Source organism: Acanthochromis polyacanthus, chromosome 6, assembly GCF_021347895.1.
Source record: "Acanthochromis polyacanthus isolate Apoly-LR-REF ecotype Palm Island chromosome 6, KAUST_Apoly_ChrSc, whole genome shotgun sequence".
Taxonomy (NCBI): Eukaryota; Metazoa; Chordata; class Actinopteri; family Pomacentridae; genus Acanthochromis; species Acanthochromis polyacanthus.
This window is the reverse complement of record NC_067118.1, coordinates 43,790,128-43,815,185: the sequence shown is the minus strand read 5'-3', so window position 1 is coordinate 43,815,185 and position 25,058 is coordinate 43,790,128. Positions and strand designations below refer to the sequence as shown.

General features: G+C 38.9%; 1 protein-coding gene across 5 annotated transcripts in view; it reads left to right on the top strand.

Annotated features, from left to right (window-relative positions):
• slc26a6 (solute carrier family 26 member 6) overlaps window positions 1–25,058 on the top strand; it is a 60,255-nt gene that overhangs the window by 14,785 nt on the left and 20,412 nt on the right. For 2 of the 5 annotated variants that reach the window (XM_022203333.2, XM_022203331.2), the window contains 11 exons: window positions 2,211–2,358; window positions 3,843–3,956; window positions 4,121–4,198; window positions 4,543–4,638; window positions 4,730–4,836; window positions 7,065–7,134; window positions 9,822–9,911; window positions 10,813–10,953; window positions 12,352–12,406; window positions 12,707–12,831; window positions 13,919–14,912. In XM_022203333.2, the coding sequence (XP_022059025.1) occupies window positions 2,211–2,358; window positions 3,843–3,956; window positions 4,121–4,198; window positions 4,543–4,638; window positions 4,730–4,836; window positions 7,065–7,134; window positions 9,822–9,911; window positions 10,813–10,953; window positions 12,352–12,406; window positions 12,707–12,831; window positions 13,919–13,948 (1,054 nt within the window). In that variant the 3' untranslated portion in view covers window positions 13,949–14,912. Of the gene's footprint in view, window positions 1–2,210; window positions 2,359–3,842; window positions 3,957–4,120; window positions 4,199–4,542; window positions 4,639–4,729; window positions 4,837–7,064; window positions 7,135–9,821; window positions 9,912–10,812; window positions 10,954–12,351; window positions 12,407–12,706; window positions 12,832–13,918; window positions 14,913–21,136; window positions 21,277–22,613; window positions 22,754–22,916; window positions 23,028–25,058 lie in introns of those variants that run through there. The other 3 variants (XM_022203330.2, XM_022203328.2, XM_022203332.2) reach the window with 2 other exon arrangements.

The following is a 25,058-nucleotide window of genomic DNA, read 5'->3' as shown; positions in this document are numbered from 1 at the left end:
GGCTATCGGGACCTCTCCACTCCCCCTGCCTAGGAAGAACACCCTCTGCCCACAAAGAAGACTTCGTACCGAGTCTGCTGGTCCATGGAGGAGTTCAACTAGACGCAGGTGAAGACCGGGCGTGACAGCTTGGCCGCGCTGTCCGCTCTCTCTCCTAAATTTAATAATTAGAGAAGATTGTCAGGTACGCTCAATTTAGTTACTTTAGTATAATTTATAATCAGAAATAATTAAATTGTTTAATCATGAATTAATGCTGTGCCCCTGCTAATAATTGCTTAATAAAACGCTATATTGCATTTAAAGAGAAGTCTAATGAAATGATTATGATTCACCTATTCTGCATAGTGGTAAAAAGTTAAGTTGATTGTGTGCATTAAATCTAATGGTTCTTAAAGGTTACTTTAATCCAACTAGTTATTTAAACATTACCCCTGGGGTTAGTTATCCAAACCTCTAAAACGAACCTAGGAATATCAACAAGTGCCACAGTTTTAAGAGGAAAGCTGTCGTTAACAAACGTGGTCAATAAATCAATTCTACTACTTAGGAGGGCTGCTTAGTAAGAGAGTATTTATTGAAGTAAGAGGGGTAAGACGTTTGGAAGAAGACAGTTAGGACCTAGGCGAGTATTCCTCGACACCAGCTTAATTATTCTGCTGAAACCTGTTAGGTGGAATACTAATAGGCAGATAGAATCTAACCCTTTAAACGGAGAGCTGGTCCTGATTTAACCTGAGGCAAGGGTTAAAGAAGGCTATACTGAACGACACTGTATAGTGAACATTATACCATTATCATATCAGTTGTGTCATAGGCAATTATCATTGTATTATATGAATATCCATACTGTAGATAAGTCGGAAAATGATGGAAATTATGAAAATGCCAGTGGTCGGTGGTATGTCCGCCCTGGCTGACTCCTACTGTCGGGGCGGTGGTGGTCGGTGGGCCGTGGTACGATTCTGTGGCGGGCTGCGATTCAGGGGCTCCTAACTGATGTGCTGGAGTTATCAAAATTAAAATAAAGAAAATTACAGTGAGAAATCCCTGATGAACAGAGGGAGCAGTGACACAAGGCTGTTAAGGCTCGTTCTGCACAAGGAAGGGATTGTTATTGGCATCTCCCTGACCTACAGAGGGAGTTATGACACACACAGCTGTTATGGCTCGTTCAGTGTAAGGAAGGGATGAACCAGGGAATCTCCTTGACCAGCAGAGGGACCATGACACACACAGTTGTCATGGCTCGTTTTGTATAAGGCAAGGACCTAATAATTATTTTAAAATAAATAAATAAATACATAAAAAGTGTACAAAATTATACACCTCACATTTGGGATGGCTGCAGCATGAGAAGAGGGGGCTCTTGTATGTTGTAGCTCAGCCGCCGTGTGGTGCTCTCAAACTACCGATTCGCCGTGGCCCTGGAATGGGGAGACTGTCTGGAGCGGCCATTCTACTGACCATGATGGTTCATCTTATGAATGTAAAACTAGAACAACAATTACTCTATATGTATCATCATTACAATGTATCATCTAAAAGGTATGTATGTATACAGGATATACACATATACCTAGTTATATTATGGGTCTGTCTGTACGTGTATATATATGATGTGTATATATCTGTAAATAGATATATATATATGTATATGTTATGTTATATATATATGTTATGTTCTTATGTTTGTATAGGTAGACAAGTATATAAGGTTGTATAAATAGATATGGGTAGATGTAAATGTATAATTGTATATTTATGTTATTCCAACGCACAGAATGATGATGTATCCGAGAAAAGACATATTGCATGCAGCTTGTAAATATTGGTGTAAATGGGGCGGGAGCTTAATAAGTTTTACTTCTCCGCACTCCCTTTCGAGCTTTTTTGTTTTTAGTTAGTTGTTTTTAGTTGTTTTTGTTAGTTTTTTTTTTCTTTTTGGAATGGCATGTTTGATATGTTTGAGGTTCAAACAATTTGTATCAAAACATCTTGGAATAGTAGAAAAACTGCCAAAGTACTGTTCACAACATGTATAAATTTTACCTTGTAAAAGCTCGAAATAAACTCAAACTCAAGCTCAACTGCTGTAGTTGTATCCATAAATATATCACTTCTCTACCCCGTCATTTCTTTTTTGTTTGTTTGTTTCTTATTTCTTTGAATCACTGAGTCCATCAACCTCTCCTCCTTCTCTTCCTCAGCTTGTCTCCTCCAGTCCTTCCCTCCATCTCTCAGACCAGAGAACTGTTTATTCCAGTTCTGTCCACAGCTCTGGTGGGATTCAGTTTCCTCTCAGCGATGGGTTCAGTATTCGCCAACAAACACGGCTACCGGTTCGACCCCAATCAGGTACATGGAAAAAACAGTATTGGTTACAGAGACATAGAAATGAAACCTGTTAATAAACTGATAAGCAGTAAACTACAGTAGTAAAAGTCTTACATGTTCTTAGAATGGGTTAGGGTTAGATGGTTCGTACTGTTTTAGTCCTGATCTAAACCGACTGTTTCAGTGTCTGTAGCTTTAAGATGCTCTCCCCTGAAAACTCTCTCACACATAGTTTTTTAAGTCGTGTGTCTGGTGAGTTTGTCAAGTAGTAGTTTAATGATGCAGAACGGGCTAACATGTACAGGTAATGGGCTGGGTTTCAGCCACTATTTCATATATGTTCCAGCAACAGGAAAACGTGTACATGAGAAAAGCTTTATTGGGAATTCAACTGTATTAAAATGCATTTTATGTGAGCACCGAGAACAGGAGAGCAGCTAACAGATGGAAACACTGGCTCAGTTTAGGTTGATATGAAAACAAACTAACCCACCCAGTTCTACTCCACTGGTTTCAAATCAGTCTGAAAGTTTCCACCATCTCTGAATGTCTCTCATTTTACAGTTTAAGGTTAGAGGTCTGACCTGTGGGAAAATGATCACAGCTAATGGTGATGTTAGCCACATTAGCAGCACAATACACTACCACTAAAGAGTTCCCTATCATTATGGTGACATTTCCATCAATAATAAAGATTATCTACTGGGTCTTCAGTTCCTCACATGCTGGGAGTGCATTAAGACTCTTGTGTTCACACCTGGCAGTCAACAGAAGAACATTTGGTGAGAATCTCTAGATATTAGAAAAATAAAAGCTGTCTGAGTTTTAGCTGAGTGAATGTTAATTCCTCAGGTTCTACTCACCAACTGAGTAAAATTCTAAATGACTTGTTGTGCTCAGAGGCCTTCTAGTTAAGAAACTGCAGGAATAAAAGTACTGATGTTCTCAGAGCTTTTAGTTTGCACCTCCAGGTGTTTTAAGACTTAAAATACACAATAAAAATAGATTTTTACCACATGAGGCCACTCATGTGAGTATTATTGTTATTGATTACCACTACAGGATCAAGAATAAAAAGAGTTTCCATAGGAAAAACGTGGAGTTCAAAAATAATCACAAGGAAAGATTTCAACTCAGGCTTAGTCTGACTTTCCTCCCTTCATGTGAAGCCTCAGAGTGAAATCTGCTGCAGGGATAATCAGCAGATTTCACTGAATGATGATCACATGAATTTCACAGGTCTTATGAGAAACAAATGGGTTAGAAGAAGTGTGGAAGGGTAGGGTTAGCCTAACCCTAACCCTAACCCTTGCAAGGGAATATATGCTATATTAGTATATTTCTACTTATGTGCAGTATAGATAATAATCTGTAATCTCTAATTAAGGCTTATCTTACCTGTTCTCTTCGCACCTTTGAGGCCATCGGTGATGTTAAGTCCCTCTAAAAATGTTGTACCACTGTTTAAACTCTGTACTTGTTTAATTTCTCTGTTTCGGCCTCAGGACCTGCTGGCTCTGGGTCTTTGTAACACCATTGGATCCATGTTTCAGTGTTTTGCCATCAGCTGCTCCTTTTCTCGCAGTATGGTCCAGGAAAGTATCGGTGTCAAATCACAGGTACTGTTTATTAAAAAGACATAAAACCCTCAAACCACCTTCATCTGTGAACTTTGAACTACCATCTAATCATTTAAATCTAGCTTAAAAAATGAGCTTTTCTCCTTTACTTCTCTGCTTTCCTTCACTGTTTGTCCTTCTGCTGTGTTTATATCTCTGCTTAGATGGCAGGTCTGTTATCAGCTCTGATGATTCTGACTATCCTGTTGAAGATCGGTCATTTCTTTGAGCAGCTGCCAAAGGTAAAGTGAAATTATGCTCATTTAGTACGTTTTTTTTAGGTTTTCAAACTCTGCTCTGTTGTAATAGTTGTTGTATGTCTTCCAGAATGCTTCCAAAGATATGGAAATCATAATTAAATGAGACACGCAATCCCGACAAAAAATCTTTGAAAGATTTTGTGTCAAATACATTTGCTTCGGTGATGGGAACAAATGCAGCATAAGTTTGCTTTTGCTGTGTTCAATCCACTGAGATTTTCTATAAAGCAGCACTTCACATCAGTGAAGATGTTTCAAGAAATGTAAGTCTCTCCAGCAGGATGAGGATGACTCACGTGTTCAGTAACGGCTTGCTGTGTCACCAGGCAGTGCTGGCAGTCATCATCGTGGTGAACCTGCAAGGGATCCTGGCTCAGTTCAAAGATGTGTGTCTGTACTGGAAGGCTGACAGATTAGACTTGGTGAGCTTCACACACAAACACACACAGCAAAGAATAATCTTCAGACTCTGTCCTACGTCTGATCTCGGTCCGTCTCCCTTCTTTCCCCCAGCTGGTGTGGGTAGCGTCGGTTATTTCCACCCTGATCTTTAACCTAGACCTGGGTCTGGCTGTGGCCGTCGGCTTCTCTCTGCTGGCTCTCATCTACAGGATGCAGCAGTCAGTAAATATCAGCTTACAGCCCTACGTGGAGCATTTTACACCAATAAATCCAAACAAAATGTGGTTAAAGAGGACATGAAGGTAGTTGGTGTGAGACAAGAGGATGCAGCAGACAGGGTTAGATGGAGGAAATTGATTCGCTGTGGAGACCCCTGATGGGAAAAGAAGAAGAAGAAGAAATCCAAACAAAATACAACATCTGGCAGCCTCTCCCAGCAGGCTGTGAACCCATATCAGCATTTTAATCTACATTTATGGGGTCACAAATGGAAATAGAGTGTTAATAATTGCTCTACCGGTGAGCCTCCGGCTCTGACAGACAAATTCCCATGTGATCTTCACTCATCCTGACTGGTATCTCTAAAATGAGAACATAGATTTGAACATAGATTTGAACAATGAGTTCAAATCTAACAGCTTTTATCGTGACAAACACAAACCATTTTCCATTTGACTTGCTGTAAGTTTAAACCTTATTGTACAGTTTTCTATACTGTGTGAGAAATGCTGAATCCATCTTTCCTTAACCTTTTGACTCTTTAGGCAGCTGAACATCAACTTCAACAATTAAGCCGAGTTACATGGAAGTCACTGTAGTAATGTCCCCCAATAACTAAGACAAACAACATAAAATGACAAATGATAACATAAGAGCTCAGGATTGGTTTTACTTTCACAAGAATTGGTCTGGAACGTCTGATGATGGTGGTGGTCTGGGGATGACCAGTTTGGTTCTCAAACAAACTAACCCTAACCCACTTCATACCCTCAAGCTTCTGTGAAATTCAGTAGATATTTTTAAATAAGACACTAATGATGTGAATGTCAGAGCTGGTGGTTCATCTGTAGAGAAATCCATGATAATCAGTTTTATATTCAACCCAATAACTGTGAAATGTGCATCAGAATGGTGGGAGAGGCTGCCAGATGTCTTTGAGTTTCTTCTAGCACTTTTCCTCTTCATTTTGTTTGTTTCAACAGTTTTTATTCACGTCCACTAATGACGTCATTGTTGTCTTGATTCCCATTCAGATCCCGTTGGCTTCTAATTCTTTTGGTGATGAACATTTTAGGTTCTGAACCAAACTATTTTTACTCAAAATGCTCAGAACTTTAGTCTCAAATAAGAACTAAACCATTGAAAAGCTTTCAGTGGGTCTCTGGAAGCAGCTGGATCGACCTGCAACGAAATTATCCAGTACTCTAATACTGACAAGATAAAGCTGTTCCACATTGGTGGCCATCATCTTGGTTCTTCATCAAACCAATCCCATGGTGGATAACTAGTCGGGATGTTTATGACCAGAAATAAATCTGTTCAGTCTGCAGAAGCAAATGAAACATTTCTCAGACTATCTATCCCAGCTGAAGGCAGGGGACACCCTGGACAGGTCACCAGTCTGTCACAGGGCTACATATACAGACACACATTCACAAGTAGCTGAGTTATCAATTCAAATTAACCTCATTTTTGGACTGTGGGAGGAAGCCAGAGTACCCGGAGAAAAGCCACGCATGCACAGGGAGAACATGCAAACTCCATGCAGAAAGATTCCAGGCCCACGCCAGGATTTGAACCAGGGATCTTCTTGCTGCAAGGCCAAAGTGCTAACCACTACGCCGCTGAGCAGCCCGGTTCTCAGACTACTTATTGGAAAACAAAGCAAGCAGCCAATGACAGACACTGCTGCTAAAAATAGAAATAAATAAATAGCTTCCAAAACCAGAAGCGTTCCAAGTATGTGAACAACGTATTTGTGCCAAAGGTTAAATCTATATCTATATTCTAGGGCAGGTTGCCAACTTTTACATTATCGTACTGTACCGCATGAAGATGGGCTGTTTTATGGCTCACATCAGGACGAAGAACACGATGGAAAAAACTTGATTTGTAACAGAAAGTGTAAAAAAAAAAAAAAAAAAAGAAGCAATCATCACTGAAGCAGGAGGAAAGCCTCTCCTGGGAAGTCCTAAATTAGAGACAAAAGAACAAAGTGCTGTGGACAGGGTTAGGGTTAGAGTAAGAACGATGACTTGACTGTTCTGAAGATAGTTACAGGTAGTTACTTTGAGTTCTTTGTTTATTTATTCATCATCTAATTTCTTCCCAGTATATCACACATCTTTAAACTTTTATGTTTCCTCTCCTCTGAGTTGTTGACTTCCACCTTCATTAACACTCCCTTCGTCTCTCTCCTGTTTGTCATCTCGTCTTCATCTTCCAGCTCCTCCACTGTTGTTTTGGGTCATATTCCTGCGACAGACTGTTACAGAGATGTGGGACTCTACCTGGAGGTAAAAAACTAAAGTGTCTCTCAGAAATACGGTTTAGAATTTAAACTCACACTGGTTAAAGATGTCAGCATGAAAACACATCCTGCTTTGTGAACTTTCTCATTAATCTGACAGCACTTTTGTGTGTTATGGATGATTTTTACTCAGAAGGTTAATGCAAAGTTTTCTAAATGTGTGTGGGTTTCAGTTTGTTTCTTGTGAACATTTTATGTATGACTCTGTAAATATAAAATCATTTCCTCCGGGATGAATAAAGTAGACCGTATCTTAAACGAGGTTTCCACTCAGCTACATTTCCATTTCAAACCAACACCTCAGTTTCATTCACTTAGAGCTCAGAAAGTTTCATTCAAACTGTCTTCTGCTTTGTTTGGAGTTTCTGTTCTCCGTCTCCACCAGCCTCTTGGAATGTTCAGCCAAGAATCGTTTTTCTCAAAGTCTGGACCTCCATAGTGTCACATCCATCAGACAGGTGATGTTTTAAAGCCTGGGGGACAGACTGCCTCATGTTGTCTTTCTCTGCCAGTTATTTGAGCCTGGAAACGGTAGAAGGTAGATGGAAGTAATCTGCTGTCAGCCAAGTGAACAAATCCTCAGGCATACTTCTCTTTTAGCTTCTTATTAAAGGAATAATACGTTAGAAACTGTGACAAACTGGAGGTGGAAAAACATAATGCCTCATAATTTTAATGGTTTTTGTAGAGACCAGAGGATGGTTGAAGGTTCCCCAGAGTCCATTAGAACACAGTTTAAAGCACATCTGGACCGATTTTATTCAGCTTTTAGGATTACAGCTGGATGGATAAATGGATGGATGGATAGATAGACTATAGATAGACAACAGATAGATAATTCAGAGGGAAATAATATCTAACTTAAAGTGGGGTTCTATGAGGTTCTTACTGAAATAAGTGTATTATGAAGCAGATTGCAGTCGTTATTATGAATGAAGTTTAAAGATTTACAGCTACACTGAGAGTGACTGAGTACTAAAATAAATATATTAATTATTGCATGATTAACTGTTTTCTACTAGCTTGTCTCTCTTGAACCATTTGCACTAGCAGCACTTTTTAGCCACAATAAATGTTCCTCCGTTATGACAATCTGTTCCTCAATCTGTGTGGCTATCACACAGTCGGTCCATTTTCAGTCAAATTATAGGAAAGAAAGTTGATGACCTTAGAGAGGGTTACCCTAACCCTAACCTTTCTCTGATATCTCAGAAATTTCAGGTCACCCTAAATAAGTCTGGCTGTTAAACACTTCATTGTAATTTATAGTTCTACACCCCTAAAAGAGTGTTATAAAAACTGGGAATATAATGGAACACTTTTGAAAATACCACATCTAATCTCTTCTGTCAGTACTGATCATATGAAAACCTTCAAGTAAATACCCTTTAAAAACTTCCATTTTAACCAGTGCTGTAATTTCCTCTGTTTTCTGTGTTAGAACTACAGTCTTTGGTTGTAGCTTCATATGTCGTGAACAGATTCGGAAATAATTAGATTTTCCTCCGAGAAAGCAAATAAACTTTTTTTTTTTTTTCAAAATGCCAAAATATCAGAATAGGACTCAGTTTCTTCAGCTGTTGTTCGTTTTGTTAAATCTTTGAAGTCAACCTGAAAAGACTCTGATCGAGAACATTTGACTTTAATCCGTCTGTCATTAGTACACAGCAGAGTCACAACAGAACCAGAAATATACCAAGTGCTGCTTCTATTTTCACTGTCTGACTCTTCATGACCTTCTGCTGTTCTTTCCTCTCAGAGTGCGTCTCTGCAGCCCAGTAACTAAAGTGTTTGATGTTCGTGTTTAGTGGAACTTAAACCCACAGAAATGCAGCTGTAAATCTGAATTCACTCAAGCTGCTCGTAATATTTTACATTTTACTCAGAACAGAAATCAGAAATCGTCTCAATAAGGAGAAAAACGCAGCAAAACTCCAAAACCCAGATAATGTTTCAGAGGTTAGCATCAAAATGATGCTTTGTGGTGCAAATTTAATAAAGTCACGGTTCGTAATTGGGCTTCAGGCTGTAAACATGCAGATCTGAATTATCCACAGCTGATTTACTCATGAAACGCGTCTGCAGTGCAAAGATGCATCGACACAAATACCAAAGTTAAGCATCGAATGTGACTTAAAAACAAAAAACAATCTGTCAATAGTCCAACTTCTGTTCAGGCAAAAGATACTAAAAGTAAATCCCTGGATGAAAAGCACCGTCTGTCACACATCAAACACCTGAACTCACCAAAGACAATCTGTCTGGGCTCAGAGCATCAGTAGATTCCTGTCCAACTGGTTTTATCCTCAATCTGTTATTCTGGAGCTGCACAGCTTCCCTCTGAGCGTTTTACCCATCCATCATATGATGGATCCTAATCCCATTAGGATTAGTAGGGTTGGGGTTGGGATTAAGATGGTGCAAGATGATTGTAAAAAGACATTTTTCAATCCTGACCCAACGTGATCTGCAGGTACAAATCAGTAATCTACTAGTTAAAATGTCAGTTAAAGTGAGTTGTGACCATCATTATTGTCATACTGCATACTGCCATCACTGTATCATGTTTCTGTTGTTTTACTATTATTATTGTTGTTGTTGTTGTTGTTATACTACATCCTGTCGTCGCTGTATCCATACGTGTCCTGTGTATGTTTCTGTTGTTTTTTACAGGCCAGACCGGTTCCTGGGGTCACTATACTCTCATGTTCCAGCCCACTTTACTTTGCCAACTCTGAACAGACTTTCAAACAGATCACACAGGTACCAACACACACTTTATTCTGTTAATGTACTAAAAACTCACTCGAAACCTCACCTCACCTGTAACTACTCCTTACTCTGAAACCCTGGAGGTGAGCTGTCTTTTAAAAAACAATCAAGATCACCATTTTTAAAGGCAGAAAATGTAAAAGTAGAAAGAATAACTGGATTCTTCCATCAGTGAGATCCTGTTGTAAAACTTATCTCAGTTTAAAAGTGGGATATTTCAAAATCACTTTGACTTAAACTGACTAAACTTAAACTGGTCAAAAATAAAGTGTTTACTCTGAACATGAGTGACTCAGCTGTGACCAAAAATCTGTTCATTTTTCTACTGAACTGAATGTATTCAGATTGTTATGGAAGCAAATTAAAAATGCAGGCAGTAAAATATCTGGACTTGGAATAATATACATGTTGACTTCAAGATTTGTCAAGTTTTTAATGTTAATAAACAAAAAATAACTTTAGTGTTTTTCTTTCTTAACTATTTATTGCATTATTTTTGTTGTTTTGCTTTTAAAAAAAGACATTTTTCTCTCTTTCTTTGTTCTGTTTCCACAGAGCTGAAGGACTTTAGAGGAAAATGAGCAAACAGTAAAAATGTGACATAAGGGGAAAAAAGCAAATGAAAAAACAACAATAAAATAGAGTTAAAGTAAATTAAAAACCAGAAAAAGAGAGAAACATCAGAATGACATCAGAATAATAAGATGTGATTTTGAGTGGTGAGCTTCTAATTGTAATTTTTAAATAATCAGGTCCTGATGAATATAATTGTGTTAAATTTATTTCCAGCAGCTTCAATTTTTGAAAGTTCTGTACAGTTTGTGTGTTTGGAGGAATATTTATTTAAATTCTCTCTGTAACATCTTCATCCTCTTGGTTTCATTCCATCCAGATGGTGAGTCACGGTCAGAAGGAGAACCCAGCTGGAGGACAAACCTCCTCCACCTCCTCTTCAACTCCTAATCACTGCCTGGTTCTGGATCTGAGCTCCGTCTCCTTCATGGACTCTGTGGCCGTGACGGCGTTTATTAAGGTGAGGAACGAGAAGAGACTAGAAAAGAAATCTGGTGTTCCAGCAGAAAGAGTCCAGTTCCCACCAACATGAATACAAAAATGTGCAGTCAATAACAAAAGGAAAAATAAAAAGTGCTAAATGCCAAACATAAAGAATGTAGAAATATTGAAATGAACTGATGAGAAAACTGCATAAATTCCTCTTTTAGCTAAATTAAAATGAAAGAAATGATTCGTTTTCTGGATTTCTTTACCTTTATTTTGCTTTTATCTTCGCTGCTTGACACAAAACTTCTGAGATCTCATCAGTGTGATCGATTCTGGTGTTTTTCTCTGGTTTCTTCTTTTACTGAAGGACTATTAGACTTTTAAACTGAAAGGACTCAAACTCCACGGATACTTCTGGAAAACATGAGATACATGAGAGTACATGCAGACCATTATTGTTCTATTTATTACTTTCAGCACTTCGCCAAGTTATCTGACGATAGGCGTCTGTGTCTGTCTGTCTGTCTGTCTGTCCGTCTGTCATCAACAATTCTCTAAAACAGACCAACAGATTTGGATGAAATTTCCAGGGAAGGTCAGAAATGACTCAAGGACCAAGAGATCAGATTCTGGCAGTGATGCAGCTTATAGTCTGGATCCATGGATTAGTTAAAGATTTCCGGATCACGTGACCTAAACTTGTAGCGGGCGATTCAGAAACCCCCCCACAGTTTAGGTCACGTGATCCGGTATCCGTACATAACATACACATGCAGAACACACGCCTGTACTCAGAACGGGTCATTAAAGATTTCATTCATCAGAAGTGAAACAACAGCAACCTTGGAGGAGGACTGCTCTCTGATGACTTTTCTTGTTACTTTTACTATGAATAATATTTCATGTATGCATATTACAAGTGCACCATGGGGAGATGCTCCCATAACTTTGTTGTACGGTTTTTGTGTACAATGACAATAAAGGATATTCTATTCTATTCTAATAAGATTATCTGTCACCTCTCAGTTGTTTTGACTCACAATAACTTGATTCACGCTAGAAGCAAATAAAAAGCTGAAGGTTCTTAAAAATCCTTGTAGCTGTTTAAAACTGAAATATCAAAATTCCCACTTCTGAAGTTGTGAAATACTAAACTTTAATCATCACGCTGACTCATTTCTGCTGATCAAAGACATGTTGAATTGTTTTGCAACCTGAGGTTAATAATAAACTAGAATTCATGTGAGATAATAAATATAAAAAACATTCAGTCCCAGTCGCTCTGATAGGACTTCCTTATCTCCTCCTTTTGGACTTTACTGATAAAATTCATTCATCACTGAGTGAACACGTGCTTGAATCTGACTTCATCTGAGCAGAAAGCCTCCTGAAGCCTGGTTTTATGGTTCTATGCATGTTTGTTGTGCAGGTTGTGGAGGATTTGGACGTCCAGGCCGTCAGAGTGTTTCTGGCTTCCTGCCCAGGTCAGCTTCAGGTTTCATTCTCATTTATCTCCTGCAGAGTTTCTCCTCTTCTGTTTCTGTCACACCCTCATCTCTCAGTGTTTAGATGTTTCCACAGGTCACTTTCCCAGCACCTTTCAGAGCTCCAGCTCTGCTGGAAGCTTTTTTCCTTCAAACTTCATGTAACTACAGCAGTTATTTTTCCTGCAAGGCACATAAAAGCAGAACAGAAATGCATTTGACAGAATTTTGGGTGTTACCCTGCAGTTTGCAGTAATAAACACCTAAAATTTGTCTTCCTAATGTCCTCTGTCCATCCAGAGAGAGTTTTCTTCCAGCTCCAGACTCAGGGTTTGATTCCAGACCTCCTGTCCAGCTCCTGTCTCTTCCCATCCGTCCATCACGCCGTCCAGCACTGTCTCAGCGTCCTGCCCACGGCTCTGCAGGTAAAATGATCTTATTATGTAGATTTTACTGTTTACAGTTTAGAAATGTAAACTTTATTTATTCAGCACAAAGAGATGAACAAAGAAAATCAACATAAAACCACAAAAAGAGAGAAAATGAGAAAACAAACAACAGTCAGTCTTGGTATTATCACAAATAATAAGAATATAAAGAATATAACAGCTGGATAAATTAATATAAATTAATATCAGGTTAGGTATGTAAATGGTTGTTTGTGATCAGGGGTGTCAAACATGCGGCCCACGAGCCAAAACCGGCCGCCAAAGGGTCCAATCCGGCCCTCAGGGCAATTTCACAAAGTGTAAAAATTACAGAAGTGAAAATGAATCCTTACTGTGAAAATATTCAACGACATTGAACAGTGTGTGATATAAGGTCAGTCCAAGAGAGTCTGCTGGAATCTTATTGTTGATGAACTGCCACAACCTTTATGCATATTTTATGCATAACTTTCATACATTTACAAGGCAGAGAGATAACTGAACCTTTCCCTTAATATTTCCCACCTTAGTTTGTTTATGGTCAGGATCAGTGTGGATTTGGAAATTAAAGTCAATTTTAAATCATTTCTAGATCTTGACATTTGTAAATCCTCTCTGGTTCAGCTCCAGGTGACTAAATGTTGTGTTCCTTTGTAGACACTCTGTGATCTGGAAGTTGTAATGTGGAAATGATAAACTGAGGATGAATGTGGATGAAACTGAACTTATTTTTCTTCAGACATTTCAGGTTGTTCGTGATGTTTAGTAAAAAGATAATTCCTTAAATGTGAACATTTAAGGAATAATGACTCACTTTGACTTATGCTTAGAAAGTCAGTTGTTCCAGCAGCTGGATATTCAATAAAGGGGTAAACAATAAGACAACACAGAATGAATAAATGACATAGGAAGAAAAAAAACAGAATCAACTTGTTCATGTTTTCTCTACAGGTATTATCAACACTGCAAAATGAGTATGATTATAAATCAGTGAATTTTAAACATCTTGTTCAGTGTTCAAAGCCTGAAATGATGTTTCTGGATTTATACATTTGTCAATTTTTTTTCCCAACTTTTTTTTTAGGAAATCAACTTGGATGCATGCGAATGTTGAACCTACAGCTTCTGCATTTGTACATGAATTATAATTTAACAGTGTTACAGAAAAGAAGCTTCCACACATAAACTGATGAGAAACAATCACAACTTCGTTTTACCACAAAAGAACACTTTCACAGTATATATGTGCCTGTATTTCTCACAATTTTCCAGACAATAAATGTAATTTTTGTTCAGTTTGTGTCGTCATTGATCCAATTAAAGGCACATCTGAGGAAAAAAAAGTTCTGGTCAACCTCTGAGTAACCCTAATCCTACCCCTCACCTAACCCTAGACTGTAAGTAAAGGGAGCCTAACCCTAATCATAACCCTACCCCTACACCTGCTCTAACCCTAACCAAACTCTAGCCCTTTCTGCTGCTCTGTACTAATAACTGATGGAATTCAAACCTACAACTGGCCGTTTATGAGGCTTTGTCCTTTAAGTAATTGAGGTTTCAGTGACAATGCAGGGAGTTATCTGCAGAACTCATCAGTCATTACAGCTCTATCATAAATCTACAGAATTTTTTTCCCCTTCCCACTGTTGCCAAGTGCTTGCTTAAAGGGAATCCAAGGGAAACTTTTGATTTTGGGGGGTATCTCTTTATAAATTTCACAAGAGGTGATTTACACCGATCAGACATAACATCATGACCACCTGCCTCATGTTGTGTTGGTCCCTCTTATGTGGTGGACGATGCTCTGAACCATTGGGTCTGGACAGGAGGACCTCTTCGGGTGTCCTATGGGGTGATGTGATGGTAGACCGGAGAGGAGTGTAATTGTTCTGGGGCAGTGTTTATTTTGGTGTCCAAGTCTCACTAACATGGATGCCAGAATCCAAAGTTCTCCAGCAGACAACCTCATAGAACCAATAAGATTGATGATTTTCCTGTCAGTGGTTTTAATGTTGAGAATGATCGTGTGTGTTGTGAACTGGTACTATACAAATAAAACTGAATTGAATGTAAACTTTCTTGAACGTGTACCAGTCATTTGCTCTGCATAAAGTTCGAAACCATTAGTTTCCCCATCATTTGTTGACGGTAGAGAATCTACGGTACACCAAGAAACTAACCATGTATTGGTGGGTTAGATCAAATGGCATCTGTGGCTACAGCCTTGATGTACAGAATATTCTCTACTTATAACGCAAACTTTTTAGCTATATTTATAATACAACATTTTTAAGGCGCTATGGTTTCCCATGGTGGGTTTCTTAATATTTAAATTTTTAATTCATACGTAATTTTGTGGAAAATGATGAGTTATGATGTGTTTCTTTTTCCATTCTAATTTCCTTCCATGTTTTCTTCTGCAACATGTAGGAATTATTCTGCCATTTATTCTAGCAAAGAAAAGATTTAGATATCAGGAAACCCAGATAGAACACACTGTGGTCAGAGCAGTTTGCTGAATGATTGATTAATTATTACAGTCATCACTGATCCCACCCTCTTATTGGTCTCATAAATATCAAGCAGTTATCTGGTGGCGTAATACTAATAAAAGATCTGGAGGACAGAAGACAAAGTTCATGGATAAACAGCTGTCATGTTTAAATGAACGTGTTGTTCTGAAGGTTTTCTTCCACTGACCTGCTGGTTGAAAACTCTCAGAGAAAGCACACATTCAGAGACAACAGAGGAGTTAATATCCTCTATTTTAACAGAAAACAAACATTCTATGGAGGAAACCTCACCACACGTGTGTCTTGTGATATATGCATTGGATATAGATGAATACGGATAAACACAAATATATCTAAATGACATTTTCCACTACAGAAGTGAGCAGAGAAACTTGTTTTTAATCCTTTGACCTTTTAGAAAGTATAAACACAGGGCTGTAAGATAAAATAAATTAGCTGATATCTTGTGTGCTGCTGTAATAAAAACACCAAAGGAGGTGTGTTTGGTTTCTTTAAACTTGTTACGGGAGGTCAGAGAACCCAGAACCCAGAAATGGGGAGACAGGAGGAACATTGGGAAGGTCTTTATTAAAACAGAACAAGAGTCACAACACAAATCCGGAAACTGGATAAAGTGGGAAAACCAAAACCAAACTCCCTACAAAAATTCTGAACTAACAAAAGAGAGGGAGAAACCTACAAACTAACGTAGAATTTACTAAACTACCAGAAGGGGTACTCATGGGGATCGGGAAGTGATATGAAGAGAGAAGACAGGCTTAGAGAATCCAGGGACTGATGGAGACAAGACAAAAAAAAAAAACAGAGTCCATGTGTGGATCACTTCAGGGAATCCAGAAGAGAGCAACTAGGGATGTGACAATCTATGATCTGATGGGGAGTGAGTGAAGGAACTGGGTTTATAAAGCTGAAGGAATGAGGTGTATAAAGCTGAAGGAGCAAGGTTTTTGAAGCTGAAGGAAAGAGGTTTATAAGGCTGAAGGAACGAGGTGTATAAAGCTGAAGGAACGAGACTTTAAAGCTGAAGGAACGAGACTTTAAAGCTGAAGGAACATGGTTTATAAAGCTAAAGAAACAAGGTTTACAGATTACTGCGGCTGAATCTCATTGTCTCAATCAGACTGCAGGAGAGACAGGAAGAGAGAGACAGAGAGATCCAGGGAATCAGACAAGGAAGAAAGAAGGAAAAAGAGGAACAGGACCTGGAGCAGGGATCATAACAAACTTTCCTCCATGACTGGAGAAACTGAAGCTGCTTAAATGCAACGAGGCTGTAATACTCTCAGTATGATAAAAAGCACTGGTTTAAAGACATTTTTAGCTTAAAAATATTTATGATTTCTAGTCAGTAGTCTTCTACTCTGACTAGTAGTCTTCTAGTCAGAGTAGGGACTTTGAATGTTGGAACTATGACAGGAAAAGATAGAGAGCTGGTTGACATGATGCAGAGGAGGAAGGAGGAGCTGCATTGTGTCTTTGTAGATCTGGAGAAAGCTTCTGACAGGGTGCCCAAAGAGGAACTGTGGTTTTATATGAGGTAGTCTGGAGTGGCAGAGAAGTATGTTAGAGTGGTGCAGGACATGTATGAGGACTGTAAGACAGTGGTGAGGTGTGCTGTAGGAGTAACAGAGGAGTTCAAGGTGGAGGTGGGAGTACATCAGGGATCAGCTCTGAGCCCCTTCTTGTTTGCTATGGTGATGGACAGGATGCCAGACGAGGTTAGACAGGAATCTCCATGGACTGTGATGTTTGCAGATGACATTGTGATCTGTAGTGAGAGCAGGGAACAGGTGGAGGAGAAGCTAGAGGCGTGGAGGTTTGCCCTGGAAAGGAGAGGAATGAAGGTTAGCCACAGCAAGACGGAGTATCTGTGTGTGAATGAGAGGGACCCAAGTGGAAGAGTGAGGTTACAGGGAGAAGAGATCAAGAAGGTGGAGGATTTTAAGTACTTAGGGTCAACAGTCCAGAGCGATGGAGAGTGTGGAAAAGAGGTGAAGAAGCGTGTACAGGCAGGCTGGAACGGCTGGAGAAAAGTGTCAGGTGTGATACAAGAGTTTCTGCTAAGGGTTTACAAATAGTAAACCCTTAGCTGACCTGACCAGCCATGTTGTTTGGTCTGGAGACAGTGTCCCTGAGGAAAAGACAGGAGGCAGAGCTGGAGGTAGCAGAACAGTAGATGCTGAGGTTAGGGTATATTTTATCTATTTTATCTAATCCTGATCCTGGATCCAGGAATGAGTCCATCAGAGGGACAGCACATGTTAGAGGCTTTGGAGATAAAGTCAGAGAGGCCAGACTGAGATGGTTCAGACATGTCCAGAGGAGAGAGAGTGAATATATTGGTAGAAGGATGCTGAGTTTCCCACTGCCAGGCAGGAGGCCTAGAGGAAGACAAAAGAGGAGGTTTATGGATGTGGTTAAAGAGGACATGAAGGTAGTTGGTGTGAGAGAAGAGGATGCAGCAGACAGGGTTAGATGGAGGCAATTGATCCTCTGTAACGACCCCTGAAGGGAAAAACCGAAAGGAAAAGAAGAGTCAGTAGTCTTCAAATAACACGATGCTGGATAAAAAATAAGCCAAAGGAATGTTGTAATTTCCTGTTTTGTCTCTTTAGCTGAGTATTAATTACTGCAAGAACCAGAAGACTTTCAGAAACAATACTTTTATTAGTATTATGATGATTATGATAAATAAACACGTTTAGGGATAATTAAACTGTTGAGGCAACGAAGCAAAAACAGAAAATGTCTTTTTCTGCCTCAACTCCTTCACACTTTATCATTTTACCACCGTCCAGGCTGGAAATATTTATTCCATTCCGTACTTTTAGTTTCAGGCTCTGTGTTAAAACACATTTATTTACAAATAAATGTGGATGCTACAAGAAAAATCTAAGTTTCAGCTTTAATTTGAGGGTTTACACCAAGATAGAAGGAACTGTTTTAGACTTTAAAACACAAAATGTTTGGACATTTAGAAATAATCACACACATTCATTTAATCAGACAAACTCACTGTTTTTGATATTTTGTGGGAAAAAAATCCTGCATTTTCAACATAGAGACATCAATATACAGTTTGTATCCTCACTGTAAAAAAAAAATAATTTTATAGATTTGTGTTAGACGGTGTAATCTTCCTATTTCAGACTTTTTCCCTTTTTTAAATACACAAAAATAAATGGACTAAAAATGGACTGACTGAGAATTTAATGTCTAATATACAGTTTTTTAAGTGATGAATAGCCTGAACAACCAGGTCATTTCCATGTCATCTTTCAGCCTTTTAGAAGCTGGAAATCATTGGTTTATAATATATGTGAATATATGTAAAAACAGATAAATGAATAATAGTCTAAAATTTTCAAACAAAATGAATGAAAAAGAAAATGACTGAACTGTAAAACCCGGTTTGTCTCTAACCCTACGTAACCAGACTTGAGTACATTAGTTCATTATCAGCTCAGTATATCTCAGTATATAACCCTAATCCTTATATTTAATTAAACATTGAGTGAGAGCTAGCCCTCATTTTTTATCACTTAAATCCAGAAAAACTATATCCAGATTTAATTCAGGATCCAGATATGAGAGAAAACTAAAACAGGGACGAGCAGCAGCTAAAAGAATTGATTTTTAACGATTTTCTAACTGATTTTCTTCATTGTAGAGCTCCAAGTGGTTAGAAAATAGAAACTTTAAGCAGATTTTCACATTTAGAGCAGACTTGACAGACTTCCAGTTAAAGCTGATCATTAAACCAAGTTAAATATGACCCAAAGCACCATTAAAGCATCTCTGAAGGACATAAAGGCCTTTTTTTTACTACCAGTAACTTCAGAAAAAACTGAAGAATTAGACCCAGAATCCCTCAGAAATACTTTATCTGACCAAATAGTTGCTCTGGACACTGTGAGGAACCTTAGAGTTGGAATAGAATAGAACGTGCTTTACTGTCATTATACAGTGTACAACGAGTTCATGTACAACCAGAATACGTCTGATATTTAACACATAAAACACGTCTCTAGGACGGTTTTCTTTATTTCTGTTGGGTTTCTCTGTATAATGTAATATTTGCACTTTATTATAAAAACTTGTCAAGATGATAGAAGTTGTGAATTAGTGCTGTATAATTTGGAGAAATGAAGTGAAATGATGTAAGATGATAAACAGGAACATTTGTAGAACTAAACCTTTTCATACCAGATGAATACTAAACTCAGAAACTAAACTCTAAATCTAAGAGCATTCAGACTGGAGACAGATGCAAACTACTTCTGACTTTAATTTTATGAGGTTACATTTGACATTTATTCAGCTGGAGGAAGGAAACAGAACAAAAATCTGACAGACAGGATCCGTATAAAACTCTGTATCTTTAAGAAGTCTCCTGGTGTTTCTGCTTAGTTAACCAGTATCGGCTCTTCCTGTGATTATTCACTCTCCGGTGGCATAATCAGGAGTGAACAAGGACAAGCTGGACTGGACCGACACATCCAGTTAATCTAATCACACTCTGATACGACGAGACAGAAAACACCGATAAGACGCATCCAAGACTCCAGGACAGTTCAGTTTCTGCTTTATGTTTTACATCACAGCAGGTCAAAGGCTCTACAGCGGTTCACTTTGGTGCAAATTTCGAACAAAAATATGTTTGACATAAATTTAATAAGCTGTGACAAATTTAATAAACTGTGACACTAACTGCACAATCAGTGAACCATCTCAGCCCGTCAGTAATAAAACAATCATCTCTAGCTTCTGGCTGCTGTGTTGTTGTTGTTTTTGGGTTAACCCTACTCAAACTGCTCACAGAGTTTGGAACTTTGCCCCCGTCTCCCTCCAGTACAACGTCTATATCTAGAGTTCCTTTCAAGGTCTTCAGTCACAACAGAGACAGAAGACAAGACGAGAGATAGGAGGAGAGTACATCTACAAGACTGTTTCTCTCTGACAATCCTTCATAAATAAAAATCTTTTGGCTCCAACACTGATCAGTCAGGACTGCTGCTGCTTGGTGTCACTGGGATCTGATGGAAAACTCTCCAGAGGATTTCTCCTGGCATCACCACCTGGGTGCAATGAGAGATGTGCAGTCGAGTTTCTTCAGTTAAAAGACTTGTTTCTAAGTGACACACTTGGACTACAAGCCTGGACGGAGACAGAAACTGGAAAAACAGACAGAACTGGACAAAAGACATCAGGAGAGAAGACAGACTCATCTTCTAACGACCTTACATGGTTCTTCTTGGGACTTTTGCAAGATTTTTTCATTTCATCGAAGGTTTGAGGCTTGAATTTTGAATCTGAGAAATTTTTCTGATACAGCTGGAAAAACATCAAGGCAATAACCCTCCAGCTGTTGCAATAACTAACCCTAACCCTCCCCCTTTAAACATTAAACATAGTGTTTTCCCCCCCAAAATCTAAAGCATTTTGGGGAAAGATGCCGAAAGATGTCTCAAAAATGACATACCAGAGGAGCAAGTTAGTAAAAGACACATTCGGCATGGTGAAACGTCTTTCTGGAGATGATGTGCAGAGTTTAGTAATAACTTCTGTGAAAACGTAGTAACAAATCTCTCGTATTAACACGCTAATGCTAACGTGATGTTTTAACACTAAACGAATTTACTATCGAACCCTAACCCTTCTGGTGGCGTTTTTGCAGTGATACCTGAAAAATGTAAAATAGCGAGTTCCTACTAGAACAAATTAGCATTTTGAAAGATAAAAAGTTTTTGTTTTTTTTAAAATTACAGCCTGTCTGAGCCATGGCGGAGAGGAGACGGATGAGCTACAGCGTCCACAGAGATGTCCTGGACGAAGGAGCCGTGGACGAAATGGCAGAAAAATCGGAGTCGAAAACTTCTCTGTGTGAGAAGGTCGGAAGATCGATGAGGTAAAACTCTCCACTGTGGTTTTCACAGATGTCATATTCAGGTTCTGTAGTTTATTAGTGCTTTAGATTATATCCAGTTTTTACCACTGTCTTTTTTTCAGATTTTCAGAAGAAGTCTTCCTCAAAGATTCAAGACTTTTCTTTCAAAGTGTTCTTAGTTGTGCAGCACAAAAATACAATATGACAAGATTTTTTGGGGAAAATTAGAAAAAAGAAACTAAAAGTTTCCCCAGATTTCATAATGTTGCCCAAATAAAATACTAAAAGCAAAGTGTTAGTTTATGTTTATCATTTATCTAACAACAAGAAAAGAAAATGTTTGTTTAGTGCATCTGTTCCTGTGAGACTGGGATGTGACAGAAATAATTTAAAAAACAAAACAAAACAGAAGAAACAGATGAATGGACTTGTTGGGTTTATCACTATTGTCTCTGTGGAAGATTTTTTTTTATTCGAAATGGTTTATTCAAACTCTTTGTTGCTGCTGTTGTATTTTATCACTTTTATGGAGATTTCTACATAAACTAGACCAAGGGTTAGTTTTAGTTTCTTGGTATCAGTGTTGAATCAGAAATCTGATGGCAGAAATTCAGACAAGATGCCAGTTTTCCCAAATATACACAAGTTAACTCTAAAACTTGCATTAACATCTTCAATATTGTGTAAAGGAGTGTTATTATTTAAGGTCAGTCATGATAAAGACTTTCACAAAAGTAGCTGTGATGAAACATAATCATGAATAGTATTCCAAATCATGATATAAACACCTTTGTGAATTTTTTTCCAGTCCTCCAAAGACACACAGTACAAATGTGAATATTTCAGCTGTTATGTGGAGATATTACATGGATAAAATCTAAACTGCTTGAAATCTGAAATCTACGGAGTGTTGTAGAGGTTTTACACAGACAGGCTGAAATAATAACGGTCTTGATGGAGTTAAAACTCACATCTGATGGTGTTCTCTGCAATTAGGTGAGAAAAAATATGTGCATTTATTGGTAGAAAAACTGGCAATCATAAATGAGTCATGAATCATGAATGCCTTCTGAGTGAGTTCTTTAATGGTTACATAAATGTTTTTGCTCCAAACTGAATGAAGTTCACTCATGTAACGCCTTCAATCCTGAACAGGAAAGATAAACCTAAAGAGGGTCAAATACGACTTATTAACTTGGTTAGTTGTTGGAAAACAGACGGGTCAACCTTAAAGATGACCCAGAGCTAGCAAGCAATGAAACCACACAGCAGATATGGCTGTAGTAGTCAGATAGGTCTGACAGGTTTTAAGGATATCACCTTTACTTTATTTCCTTCTGTCTATCCCACGAATTCAGGTGTTCTAGTGCGAGGGCAAAGAGCTGCCTGCTGGGAAGCGTTCCCGTTGTATCGTGGCTTCCTCGTTACTCTGTCAAAGAGAATGCTCTGGGAGACCTGGTCTCTGGGATCAGCGTGGGGATCATGCAGCTGCCGCAGGGTGAGAATAAAAGGTTCAGGCAGTAAAAATGCAAGCACATGAGTTCAAGCTCATGTTGTTATATTCATTTCTAATTGTAAACTGAAGTTAAAGTATTTTTCTTCATATCGTTGTCGTACTCCTGACCGACTCCTTGTAAATCAGTTTTCTCCTCTTTCTTCAGGAATGGCCTACGCCTTGCTGGCAGCGGTTCCTCCAGTCTTCGGCCTTTACTCCTCCTTCTACCCTGTACTCATCTACTTCATCTTCGGCACATCCAAGCACATCTCAGTTGGTACGCACTATAATATCTGTTGTATCTGCTCAGAAAGGTGAGAATAAATCTGCTGTCAGGCCAGTGGATAGAACGTCAGGCAATGTTACGAGATAAGATAAACTTTATTGATCCTTCGCCGGCGAAATTTATCTGTTACAGTAGCTGGATACAAATGAGACATGAAAGAAGGACAAAAAGGCTAAAAATAAAGACTGTCTGATGGCTGGCTGCCCTAACCGTAACCTTTATTATGTCCAATGAGGCTTATGGGACGACTTTGAAAAGTGTAAAAATTACAGAGAAGACATTTACTGCAAATTACAAAATTGTAATATTGTTAACCCAATCCATCCATCCATCAGCAGATGAAGCAGGTCATTCCAGACATTCCTCCTCCCACCAACACTTTCCAGCTCTTCCTGGTGGATCTTGAGGTGTTCCCAGGCCAGATGAGATACATAATCCCTCCAGTAGGTTCTGGGTCTACTCCGGGGTCTCCTCCCAGGAGGACGTGTTCAGAAAACCTCCAAAGGATAGATAGATAGATAGATAGATAGATAGATAGATAGATAGATAGATAGATAGATAGATAGATAGATAGATAGATAGATAGATAGATAGATAGATAGATAGATAGATAGATCCTTTATTGATCCCACAGCGGGGAAATTTACAGTATAACAGCAGCAAATAGAACAGCTTAACCCATTGCACTTCAGTGTCCTTTAAGATCTGCAGAAGCATTTTACTAAATGTCTGTAAACGCGATTATACAAACACTATACACTCATGGAAAGCTTAGATTCTCATGAATCTGCCGGTATAAATCACTTTCAGATGTGATTACGACAGCTGGTAATATAAACACATTTTTCCAACAAACAACAAAACATTTAAAGGGCAGAACTCAACAAGGATGGGTTAGCCTTGGGCCTTTATACTAGCAAGTATAATATTTTGTCCAAAACATGTCTTGAAATGAGTAAATAATCCACAAATAGCTCGGCTCCGTGCGCACGCCCGTGGCGCATGGTGGCGCTGCGCGTTCCATATTCACTGTATTTCTGTCCATATTTTTATGAACAATAGCGATCACGCTGCTGATTTGCAGTCAAAATGGCGGCTGAACTCTATCCTTTTGGTTTACACCGCATTTCTCAACCAATCAAGTGACTCTGGCCTGCCTCCAAGGCCTCCTCACTGAAGCTTATCTGAAGTGATTTTTTGAGGTCTTTATGAGTTTTTGGAGTCAAAATATAAGCTATAAAAAAGAGAGAGCAGCACACAATGCACACAGTGCATATATATAAATATTCCTTCTTGTAGAAGAAAAAAACAGTATTTACAGCAAAATTTCTATGAAATTGCACAGCATCATTATTTACATTTTTATTGCACAGTTTGTAAATGGGTGAACTGAACTACTGGGAGTTTGATTGTAAAGTGTGACTGCAGCAGGAAGGAAGGAGCTGCAGTATCTCTGCTTTAGACACCGCGGGTGAAGCAGTCTGTCACTGAAGGAGCTGCCCAGTCATCTTACTGTTTCCTGCAGGTGGGGGGAGGTGTCCTCCATGATAGACAACAGCTTTGTCATCATCCTCCTGTCTCCCACCACCTCCACAGGATCAAGGGGGTAGCCCAGGACAGAACTGGCTTTCTTTACCAGTTTGTTTAGTCTCCTCCTGTCTGCAGCCGTGATGCTGCTGCTCCAGCAGACCACTCCATACATGATGGCTGATGCCACCACAGAGTCATAAAAGGTCTTCAGAAGTGCTCCCTGCACCCCGAAGGACCTCAGTTTTCTGAGCAGGTGGAGTCTGCTCTGACCTTTCTTGTAAAGTGCGCTGGTGTTAGTAGTCCAGCGGTGGAGGAGTCCAACACCCACTGGAAACAAGTCTGACTTTGTGCTGAGTATGAGGACACAGCTCTCACTTTGGTTGTTCAGGGACTGAACGGCTCATATCAGTGTTCTGTGTATAATAAATACGTGGTTCTAAGTTCCCACAATGATAACCACAACTCTTCTTGCATCAAAAACATCCTGAATCT